The 12,121-nt window shown below is 49.1% G+C and overlaps 1 protein-coding gene across 2 annotated transcripts in view; it reads left to right on the plus strand.

Moving 5' to 3' along the window:
• The window catches only part of PHYHIPL (phytanoyl-CoA 2-hydroxylase interacting protein like), a 148,415-nt gene that overhangs the window by 117,656 nt on the left and 18,638 nt on the right, over window positions 1-12,121 (plus strand). For both annotated transcript variants that reach the window (XM_048505817.1, XM_048505816.1), the window contains exon 2: window positions 6,809-7,005. In XM_048505817.1, the coding sequence (XP_048361774.1) occupies window positions 6,841-7,005 (165 nt within the window). In that variant the 5' untranslated portion in view covers window positions 6,809-6,840. The remainder of the gene's footprint in view (window positions 1-6,808; window positions 7,006-12,121) is intronic.

A 12,121-nucleotide genomic window follows, 5' to 3' on the forward strand; every position in this document is an offset into this window, starting at 1 on the left:
AGAAATTATGGTTTAGATGGCCTGTTGCTCACCGGCAGAGCACAAACACGGCATTCACAAAGCCTCTGATTCCTTCCTGGGATCTCTACTTAGAAAAATATTTGGGCTAAACTACAGATGGCACTCAGCTACACATTGTTGCCCCTTCTCTTTTGTTCTGTTCTGTTCTCTTTCAAAATTCAGCTATGGAAGCTGCTGTTTAAATATCCAACATGCTTCTCTCATATGGAGATTTTCCCATAAAAAACTAACCCCCTCAGCCGCTAGTCTCCTCACAGAAGGAAAAATATTCTGTCAAAAACATATGTTATGCATAAAAATAATGTGAGGGAACAGACTATGGATGTATGGATGTATATATGTAAGCTATTGAAATGCACTATTCGTTATTCCCCTCCAACTACACCTGAGCAAACTAAGATGGCGGATCACTTTGAACAGGCTGGAGAAGAGTTTGCTTGTGGGGGTTCCATCCTGAACACTAGTGTCAGCAAATACCAGCCTGTGGGGTTGGGGGGCCCAAGTCATCTGAGTTTTATTACCACCATCTGAGTTTTATTCTGTATTTTTTTCTGGTTTTATTAGAAGTTATATTGTTATTGATATTGTTATTTATTCATTCATTCATTCATTCAACTGATAGGCCGCCTCATCCCCGAAGGGCTCAAGGCGTCTCACAACCCGGCTGTTCTTCAAGACAGCAAATCAAACAACATAAAACTTAAACCTATAACCAATTAAAACTTTAAATATTGTTATCAATATTATATTCTGTTCTGCGCCGCCCTGAGCCTTTCGGGGGAGGGCAGCAAATAAATCTAAAGTATAAATAAAAAAATATTTATTTGCCACTTTTTCCAATCAGAACCCAGAGTTGCTTACAACATTGTTCTGCCCTGCTCCGTTTTATCCTCACAGTAATAACCCTGTGGGATGAGAGCGTGTGATGGACTCAAGGCCAACGGTGAGCTTTGATGGCAGACTGGGGGCTTGAACTGGAGTCTCTCAGATCAGTGTCTGACCACTGCATTGCCCTGGCTATCACCAACTGAACATCCCTTCCAGTTCTCAAGGTCAGATTCACACATGACAATGTTCTCATGCCCCCCTCAGGGCCAACACAAGAGATGTTTGATTGCAGTGGGAGTTCCATGCTCAGAAGATAATTCCCAGGAGAGGAAAGAACCAATCCTAGTTATCATTCTTCCTATCAGATTGTTATGACTGGCAGGGTCATTGTAATTTAAGCTGACCAGCCGTCCTGCTTTTGGTGGGACATTCACACCTTGAAAGAACTTGTCCCTCGTCCCGCCGGTTTTCCCCAATGTCCCGGGTTTTGGAAGGCTGCCGCACTGCCTTCTGGGGCACAAGGCAGTGCGGCAGCCTCCCGCGCAGCCGCAGGAGCACACTGCCTTCTGGGGTGCTGCCGTTTCCCACCCTGTGACAGGGCGGGAAACGGCAGCAGCTGGAAACGATGCACTCTAACAATAGCGAAATCCAGTTCACGCGAAGGTGACCATCTGGTCACCTTATTGTAATTGCATGATGCAATATAGTTTTGTTAGCCACCTTGAAGAAGAAGAAGAAGAAGAAGAAGAAGAAGAAGAAGAAGAAGAAGAAGAAGAAGAAGAAGAAGAAGAAGAAGAAGAAGAAGAAGAAGAAGAAGAGTTTGGATTTATATCCCCCCTTTCTCTCCTGCAGGAGACTCAAAGGGGCTGACAATCTCCTTGCCCTTCCCCCCTCACAACAAACACCCTGTGAGGTAGGTGGGGCTGAGAGAGCTCCGAGAAGCTGTGACTAGCCCAAGGTCATCCAGCTGGCGTGTGTGGGAGTGTACAGGCTAATCGGAATTCCCCAGATAAGCCTCCACAGCTCAGGTGGCAGAGCTGGGAATCAAACCCGGTGCCTCCAGATTAGATACACGAGCTCTTAACCTCCTACGCCACTGCTGCTCCAAGAACACTTTCCTGGGAATAAGCCCAATTGAATAAGCCCAATTGAGCTGACAGAAAGGTGAGGTATACATCAAACAGGGTGCAAAACTGGCCAGCGTTACTTCAAGCATATTTTAAGTCAATGGGGCAAGATTTAGAGAGTAGTCCTGTACAGGTCTATTTGGCATCCTGTTCAGGCCTATTCAATTGGGCTTATTCCCAGGAAAGTGTTCTTGGAGCCGCACAGTTAATCAAGTCTTTAATTCTCCCCACTGAGATCAATAAATAGATCCACTTGCATATCTGGTACAAAGAGCTTCATTTGTGGGGCAGGTATATATGTCCCGTTCTGATGGGCTGGCCTACTGGAAATGCCGTTACTGTTATTGCTGCTACTGTTATTTTTGTTCCTTATTTCCTTTCCTCCTCTAACCATTAAAAACCTCATGACATCCATGTTCAAAATGTGCAAGATTAATTTTACTGCTCATGTTTTCCCCGCCCCCCAAATCATCGAGTAGTGGCTAGGGGTTAGCTATTAAATTAGAAACGCAGTCATTTCTGGAATAGTAACAACTCTCTCTCTCTCTCTCTCTCTGACATTAATTACTTCATACATCTCTCAGGACAGGTTTTTTTTTTTTTTTTAAATCACATTGGCTCGGCTCTATTTTTTTTCCCTGTGATTTACTGTGATTTACTGTGAACCAGGCCGTGAAGTTTTAACTAATGTTGAAGAACGTTCAGTCATGTGGATAATCCCACTGCTTTTGCCTGTGCTGCTTATGCATATACAAATGCGGATGTGCGGTGTGTGAGGAGGCATGTTTTCTAGACCTTACACTGATGCTTCTTTTACGTAACTTTGAGCAGAGTTGCCTGGCAGCCAATACGGTACTGGTCAGACCATAGCACTGAGTGAATTGACTCAGGGGGCTGGATCCAGCCGGCTCTTCTGCCGGTGAAAAAGGAAAGAGGGGTCTTTTTGACCAATATTCTGGGGATCTTGGGTGCTGTGTGGTTTCCGGGCTGTATGGCCGTGTTCTAGCAGCATTCTCTCCTGACGTTTCGCCTGCCACAGATGCAGGCGAAACGTCAGGAGAGAATGCTGCTAGAACACGGCCATACAGCCCGGAAACCACACAGCAACCAAGTGATTCCGGCCGTGAAAGCCTTTGACAATTCTGGGGATCATTGGAACTGTGTTTACAAAAGTCATGTGGGGCGGGGGCACTGGCGTAGCGCCAATGGGGACATCTGGGGCGGTCCGCCCTGGGCAGGCTCCTGCCAGGTCACATGGGGGGCGGCAGCGGCGGCTGCTGGCTGCCGGTTGTGGCTGGGCTGCTGGGCATACCTGGCCTTGCTGGGGCAGACGTGCAACCCAAGCAGGCCTCCTTGTGGGCGTGCTGAGGCTGCCTGAGGGGCGGGGAGTTTGAGGGGGCGGGCCCACAGCTTGAACAGGCACCACATGTGACCTGGTGGCTAGCAAACTGCTTGAAGAGGAGCAACGGAAAGGCTGCCGTGAAGGGAGCCCTTTCCACTTCTATGAGCCACCAGCAGTCCCGGAGCGCCTGCCTGCTGGAGCCTGAAGACAAACAACAGGTCAGGTAAGCAGCAGGCACTGGCCAGACAGCCAGCCAGCCCGGCCTTCTCGATCCGAGTGGTGAAGCCCGGCCGGGCGGCGCGCGCCCACTGTTTGGGAGGGCAGGGGTGGCCTGGGGGAAGCTGACTCTCTTCTTCCCTCGGCTGCTCTGGGGGGGGGGTGTTTGGCCTCCCGCCAGCGGCAGGGCCTTCTACCAAGGATTTTTTCTCCGGTAAAAGAGCCTGCAAGAAAGTCTCCAGCTCTCTTACAGGAGGAAAATCCTGCAGAAGGCCCTGCCCGTGTCGCCACCAAAGCGAAACCAACAACCAGGTCTTGATCGGGGGGGGGGGGGGCAGCGATCCGCTGTTTGGGAGGGCAGGGGGTGGCCTGGGCGACTCTCTTCCTCTCGGCTGCTCTGGGGGTGTTTGGCGTGCTCCATGGCCAGCAGGGCCTTCTGCAGGGATTTTCCTCCTGTAAAAGAGCTGGAGACTTTCTTGCAGGCTCTTTTACAGGAGGAAAAGCCCTTGCAGAAACCTACCGACCTGAGTCATGAAACACAGAGCTGAAGTACAACCCAGCCAGGTATTGATCTGCAGAGTAGTGACCCATTGTTTGAGAGGGCAGGGGGGTGACCTGGGCGACTCTCTTCCACTCGGCTGCTCTGGGGGTGTTTGGCGCGCTCCATGGCCAGCAGGCCCTTCTGCAGGGATTTTCCTCCTGTAAAAGAGCCTGCAAGAAAGTCTCCAGCTCTTTTACAGGAGAAAAATCCCTGCAGAAGGCCCTGCCGCCCACCGAGCACGCCCCAAACACCCCCAGAGCAGCCAAGGGCAGCCCCAGCCAGGTCTTGATCTGGGGGGGAGGGGCGATCTGCTGCTTGGGAGGGCAGGGGGGTGGCCTGGGCGACTCTCTTCCTCCCCTCGGCTGCTCTGGGTAGTAATGGTGGAGGGCAGCTGCCAATACGGGGGGAGGGGGGGCGCAAAACTCCCGGGCTACATTTTCTCTAGCTACGCCCCTGGGCGGGGGCTGCAATGAGGAAGATGAAGCTAGATTAGGGTCAGCAGCGTAGCGCTGCACCGGTCAAGCATGGCGGGGGTGTTCCAGGAGCATTCCGGGGCATGGTGAGGGTGGGTTCGAGCGTGGCAGGGGTGAAGGCACACACTTGCTCCAGGCACAGTGTTCCCTATCTCTGGCCCCTGATGAGGGTTGCCAGGTTTGGCAACTGGTGGGTGTGTTGGGAACAGGAACATGATTAGGGGGCAGCATTGCCAGTGTGGTGACGTCACTTCCAGGAAAGACTTTTTGAGTTACCCACTACCATTTCCAGGTTTTACCTTAAAATCACATCATCACACTGGCACTGCTGTCAAGTTTTTAGACACACACACACACACACATACACAGAGCAGCTTGGACCATTTGTCTGCCGCCCTGACCAGCCGGCCCTTGGCAAGGTTGAGTTCAACAACAGGCTGGATGCCACCAAATCTTTCTTCTTGAGGTGCTCGTTGTCTGCTTGGTTGTTCACGTGAGAGTGTTTGGTGGACATTCATAGAAACAGCCATTCTTTCTTTAGGCTTGTCCATGGAAGCTCCTGCAATGTTTTCAGCTAATGAAATCATGCAAATCCTGAAAAGGAGACTAATTGACCAAGAACATCAGACTGTAGCTGGATAAACCAGAAAGTTCTATTCTCCCCGGTGTCTCGGAATCTCCCTTGATATTGGCTGTATGGCTAAGTTCCTATTTAATTAATGGAGCCCAGTTAGTTCTGGCCCATTACCTGCACTAGATGTAATGTACTACCATCAGCCATTCTTCAAGGGTGGCAGCTAAATATTCCATATCAAGAAAGAGTCTGTGCATGCAGCATGAATAGTGTAGAGTCAGTTGACCATATCCTGTTGCATTGTCCCAGTTACATGATTCTTAGAACTAAGTTATTTCCTATATTGGACAGTAAAAAAGGCTGTTTGGACCAACAACAAAATGTATATTTGCTGAATAATGATAACTGTGATGTAACTGAAATAATGGCCAAATTCTTACCATACACCATCAAGATGAGTGTATAAATGGTGGTCCGGTACATGCTGTCCTTGAGTATGTTTTATGAACATTTCTCTTTTTTGTATAATGTGCAAAGAAAGGTGGATTGATTGATTGATTGATTGATTGATTGATTGATTGAGTGAGTGAGTGAGTGAGTGAGTGAGTGAGTGAGTGAGTGAGTGAGTGAGTGAGTGAGTGAGTGAGTGAGTGAGTGAGTGAGTGAGTGAGTGAGTGAGTGAGTGTTAAAACTGTGGTCAACTCCACCTTCAGTCTCAAGCGGGACAGTTCATTTCATGAGCTCTGGAATCTTATTCTGTTGCATGTTTACAAGCTAGGCCTTAGGATCTGAAAAGCTCCAGATTTTGACAGGTGTCACCCATGGCTTATGTGATTCTGCTTTGGTCTGCTTCTGACCCTGCCAAGTTCTGACCTTTCCTAGTTTGGCTCCGCCCAGGCTTCCACCTCAACTTTTCAAATCTTAAATTTACAGCCCTAACCACATGTGTAGTGGATTACAGCTCATAGGAGCTAATCTACGGTGGATAGAATGCTTAGTGGGACAGCCCATTCATGAGGTATTAACCTGTTGAGTATATTTGAAAAATTCATGGATTTGGAATGCTGAACCAACTGCTGTAATAGCTTCCATATTACTCATGAATGTAGAGAGTCTGAATTCATAAACACCGAAGAAGACTTCACAAGTCGAAAACGCCTATCAGTGCGCCAGCGTTTTGATGCCTCCCGTTGGGTATCGTTTTGGATAATGAAGATTTCATATCCTTGTCGTTCATAAGAGTTCTTCTTTATTCAGGTTCTTTCTTCGTGATCTGAGTTCTCCATATATACTCTGTTGAGACAATTAAAGGAGACTTTAGACAATTTACACACACAAGATGTGCGAGATTTATGGACTAGATTTGTGGACATGAATGATTGCTCAGCAGACATTTATGAATGTAATCTTAAGAATGGAACGTTATCAATCATACGGAATATTGTGCTGTTCATTCTTGTATCATAGCCAATATATGTATTTACAAACTTATCTCCTGGTCCTGCCTTGAGTTTGAGGGTTGTTCTGCCTTGCTAGGCTTTCCCTCATTCCTAGTTAAAAAAAAAAAAAGCACAATTTTTGTAAGGTTAAAATTTGTATAGGAAAAAGTCTTCAGTCAGTTACACACAGCAAGGTCACCCGTTGGCTTTTGTTAAAAGTGGCACGTTTTCATCCATGCCCTCACAGGGAACAAATCGCAAGACAGCGGAATTGCAGAGATGGAAGAGCTCCCGGTGCCCCACAACATCAAAATCAGCAACATCACCTGCGACTCCTTCAAGATCTCGTGGGACATGGATTCCAAATCCAAGGAACGCATCACACACTACTTCATTGATCTAAATAAAAAAGAGAACAAGAATTCCAACAAATTTAAGCACAAGGTATGTGGGGGGGGGGGGTTCAGTACTGTCGGCAGGAGGAGTCACTTAATAGACCAGTGTGATACTAGTAAAATAAAAAAAATCCTACTCAGACCCATGCAGAGATGGGATCCAGCAGGTTCTCACAGGTTCCCGAGAGTAGGTTACTAATTGTTTGTGTGTGCCGAGAGGGGGTTACTAATTGGTGATTTTGCCACGTGATTTTTGCCTTAGTTACGCCCCTCCTCTCAGCAGTAGCGCGCAGAACTTGAAGCAGTCTAGCAGGAGGGGCACCGGTGTGTGTGGCAACCTGCACCTGCATGCATTCGTTTCCTGCCCAAGGACTGGTGCAGGGGCTGCGTCCTTGCCACAGCCCTGCCCAGGAATCCCCCACCCCCAGAATGCTCAGCCATGCCCCCGTCGTGCCCCACCCAGCCCCATTAGCACTACTCCATAGTTTGAATCCCACCACCATGGGAACCTGTTACTAAAATTTTTGGATCCCACCACTGGACCCATGTAGTATTGTAGCTTGGGATAAAGGGGTATAGATGTGTTGGCTACTGATTTGCTGTTTATTTGCTGTATTTGCTGTTAAATTAATGCTCTGGGGATACTGTTACCAGACAAAAAAACCTCTGCTGAGGCCAAGCTCAAAAGTATTCTAAGCTTGAGTTTCCTTACTGTGTAACTTTGTGCTGTCTTTAATCACTCTGTTTAGCTCAGGCCCAGACAGTTCACGACCACCTTGGCACCTGATCAATTCCCCCGCAACCCTAGAATTCCCTCGCAACCCTAAATCAAACTCTTATTCTCATTGTCTGTCAGGAACGGCATATCTGGGTTGAGGAACGGGGCAGGTCACATCTATTTACTATACACACTCACTGATTTATTTATTCCGGAAATGTGTATACCAGCTCTCTAGTGACTTATACAGGGTAACTCACAGCTCAAACAATAAAATGAAACATATCAAGCCATTATAACCATGGTGAGGAATATTGCGAAGGCTTTCATGCCTGGAATCGACTGGCTGTCGGGGGTTTTCTGGGCTGTGTGGCTATAATCTGGTAGTTTTTGTTCCTAACATTTTGCCTGCATCTATGACTGGCATCTTCAGAGGCATGTCATGGTTAAGATGTGTTTCTCTCAGTGGCAAAGTGCCACAAAACGTTAGGAGTGAAAAACTACCAGACCATGGCCACAACAGCCATGAAAACCAACATCAAAAACAAAACACTGAGCATCCTAAAATTGCATTCATAAAACAGACTCCACTGTGTCTGGAATCATGTCCTAAGACAGCTAAAAAAGTTGACATCCCTTAGTTAAAAGCCTGGATAAAAAGGAAAATATTGACTTGACAGAGGAAGCAAAGCAGACACCAGGCAAGTCTCAAGTATGAGGGCATTCCAAGAGGAAGGTGCCACCACTCAAAAGAATTTTCTGTGGCCCAGTGATGTAGCTATAGATTTTTTAATGGGGTGGGTTTGGGGGGCGGGGCCATGACCCCACCCGTCCCTGGGGGCATGGCCACACCTCCCCAAGCCCCGCCCCCACCCTCAGTGCTTATAAAAGCAGCTCTCCAAGGCCGGGGACAGCAGACTCCCCTGGCCTGCCTGCCCCGGCCCCCTCTACCGGCTGGGCTCCGAGCCAGCAGCCGGCAGTCCTTTTTGCCCTCCCCTCTGGGCAGAGACGAAGCTAGGGAAAGTGGAGCCTGGTGCAAAATCTGAGTTTTGCACCACCACCCCCTCATGGGCAGCCGCTGTGATGCTGGAATCCACCCCCAAACAGCATCACTTTCAATGGTGTTTAAACTAGGGAGCCCAGATTCTCCTTTTAAATCCACTTTAAAGGGAGAAGCTGGGGTCCCCAGTTAAAACAACATTGAAAGTGATGCTGTTTGGGGGTGGATTCTCCCCCACCCTGAAACAGCATCACTTTCAATGTTTAAACTGGGGACCTCATATTCTCCCTTTAAATCCATGCCGAAGGGGGTGGATTTAAAAGGAGAATCTGGGGAAATTTGGAGAGTGCCTGCTGTCAGGGGTGCAATTGTTAAGCTAGCAACACAAAACTTTCAGGGTATCTTTAGGAGACTCTCCTGATGATACCACCCAGGTTTGGTGAAGTTTGGTTCAGGGGATCGACAGTTATGGACCCTCAAATGTGTAGCCCCCATCTTCTATTAGCTCCCATTGGAAACAATGGGGATGGGGCACCCCCTTTGGGAGTCCATAACTTTGGACCCCCTGAACCAAACCTCACCAAACCTGGGTGGTATCATCAGGAGAGTCCCCCATAAAATCTCTGAAAGTTTGGTGCTGCTAGCCTAAAAGCTGTCCCCCCTACAAGCCAGAAACTGAAAAAAACACTAAAAATACAAAAAACCAAATGGGGCGGAGCTTCGGATATGTAATGGGGGGCTGAACCCAGGAACCTCCCCTTACCTACGTCCTTGACATAGGTCCCACCCATCTAACTAGAGATAGGATATAAAGAACAGAAGAGAAGAAAGTTCTTCAAGTACTTACCTTGTACATATAATCTCACATGCTGTGAGTGAAAATGCTATTTTGCTTGTTATTTTTATGTTTGAAATAACATTGATAGACTTTATCATGGGAATGAAATCTCCCTCCAAACACCGGGCCCCCGCAAACTTTGCCTGTTTTCCTGAAATCACAGGAAAGGCTGAGGGACTTTATTTGGTGTTGAGGGTTACAAATGAGAAAGGTTTAGTTCAGTCATATCCTCCAGGAGGGGTGGGCAAGGTGCCCAAAAGGACTACCTCCAAGTGGCCTACTGAGTTTGTAAATCGAAAGTAAGGGGAAAGAATTTGTCATGGACCTAATAGTGAGTCTGTATTCCTCAGCAAGAAGGTAGCTCTCTATTTTAAAAGGAAGTGGGCAACTTCTAGGGAGCATCCAGGCTATTTTAAGAAAAACAGGATTTTTCACAAATATTCAACATACATCTGGTTTACAGTGAGGTTTCTCCATATAAATCCACTCATAAGGAATCATACTGAAGGGGAAAACAGTTTCACGTGTGTGAACCCCCGTGAGAGGTGCTAATGCCCTTCAGATATTTTTGAAACGGTATTATTCTGTTCGTTTAAGAAGTTTGCCTTGCAGAGAATCTAGGCTGTTGCTGAGAGAAAACAAAATGGCTTCCCTGTTATTATCTAAAAACTGTCTCAGACTAGTTATTTGTGTGCGAATTGACAAGAATTTCAATTTTCTTATTGATGCTGTCGGAACGGTGGCGTGCTTTGCCCTCATCCAACAGCACTTTGCTCTTGTGGAGAGGCAGAGAATGTGAATTAAAAGAAATGCCATTACACAACAGATTTCAAGAATGCACAAGGTGAGATCCGTTCAGGAAATGAAAAGTGTGTTTAAGGTCTCGCAGCATAAACAGGGGCTTCAAAGCGGGTAAGACTGGGACAGAAAAATCTATGGTTGATGCAACAGGCATAAGTGGATGAGATCAATGGCTGTTTCAAAACAACGTAACTGGTTTGTTCCAACTAAGGATAAGGGAAAATGTGCTCTAAAAACCAACAGGGACCTGACCTCAGTGTCTATCTGAATGGGTCAATATGAGCTCACGTGGGAGTTCCACGAACATCTTGAAGTCCCACGATGTTCTGGGTGTAGGCAGTTGGTGTAAATTTTGTTCCTTTCAAAATAGTTTTACCCTGCTTTTCTGTAGCCTACAGTGTTTAAAGTCACATGATCAGTCATCCAAATAAAATGAGCCGCAAATGAGGGGGGAAATCAATTCGAAACACCCACTGTGAATAAACTAATTTATCACTCCAGTGCTTACAGGGCAATAAGCCTACAAACATTGTCCCAAAGTCTTTGGAAGCAGATTTACCTCATATGCCTTCCAAAGGAGGAAAATTCAGCCACAGACATAGCCTAGAACAGGGGTCGGGAACCTATGGCTCGCGAGCCGCATGCGGCTCTTCTGCCGCTGTTCTGCGGCTCCATGTAAGGCCGAGCCGCCAAGCTTCCCATCTTCACCCAGCCTTCACGCCAAGCAGCTTAGGGCTGGCGCGACTCCCGCAGCCCGCAGCCGGCCAGGCCGTGCCGCAGGCTTTGCCTCCTGCCCGCCTCGCTCATTGCGAGGCGGGCGCTTTCCCGGCGGCCGGCCAGTCTGAGCTGCTGGACCCATCTTCACCTGCCCTGCAAGCAGCAGGGCGGGCGCATCAGTTGCCCGCCGGCCGGCCAGGCCGAGCCGCCGGGCCCATCTTCACCCGCCCTGCAAGTAGCAGGGCGGGCGCATCACTCGCCCGCGGCCGGCCAGGCCGTGCCGCAGGCTTTGCCTCCTGCCCGCCTCGCTCATTGCGAGGCGGGCGCTCTCCCGGCGGCCCTGCAAGTAGCATCACTCGTCCGCAAGTAGCATCACTCGTCCGCGGCCGGCCAGGGCGGGCGCATCAGTTGCCCGGCGGCCGGCCAGGCCGAGCCGCCGGGCCCATCTTCAACCCATCCTGCAAGCAGCAGGGCGGGCGCATCAGTCACCCAGCGGCCGGCCAGGCCGAGACCATCTTCACCCGCCCTGCAAGTAGCAGGGCGGGCGCATCACTCGTCCGCGGCTGGCCAGGCCGTGCCGCGGGCTTTGCCTCCTGCCCGCCTCGCTCATTGCGAGAGGCTGCTTTTCCCGCGGCCGGCCAGGCCGAGCCGCCGGGCCCATCTACGCCTGCCCTGCAGGCGGGGTGTGTGTGTGTGTGAATGGCTTGAGGCGGGGGTGGCGCCTTGAAGCCGAGCAAAATTGGACGGGGGGAGCGGAGGGGGGGGGCGAGCGAGTGGGGGGGAGCGGGGGACGGTAAGCCAAATGGCTCTTTGAGGGGAAAAGGTTCCCGACCCCTGGCCTAGAAGGTCATATGACAGCCCTGTGGTTAACTTAGTACGCCCGCTTCTCCCGAAAAGCATCAGGAACAGGGTTGTAGATGAAGATCCCAACTAGCAATTGTAGCAGTTGCCGTAAAATCAGAGGTGGGATCCAGCAGGTTCTCGCAGGTTCCCGAGAGTAGGTTACTAATTATTTGTGTGTGCCGAGAGGGGGCTACTAATTGGTGATTTTGCCACGTGATTTTTGCCTTAGTTATGCCCCTCCTCTCAGC

The sequence above is a fragment of the Sphaerodactylus townsendi genome, linkage group LG08 (genome assembly GCF_021028975.2).
Source record: "Sphaerodactylus townsendi isolate TG3544 linkage group LG08, MPM_Stown_v2.3, whole genome shotgun sequence".
In the NCBI taxonomy this organism is placed as follows: Eukaryota; Metazoa; Chordata; class Lepidosauria; order Squamata; family Sphaerodactylidae; genus Sphaerodactylus; species Sphaerodactylus townsendi.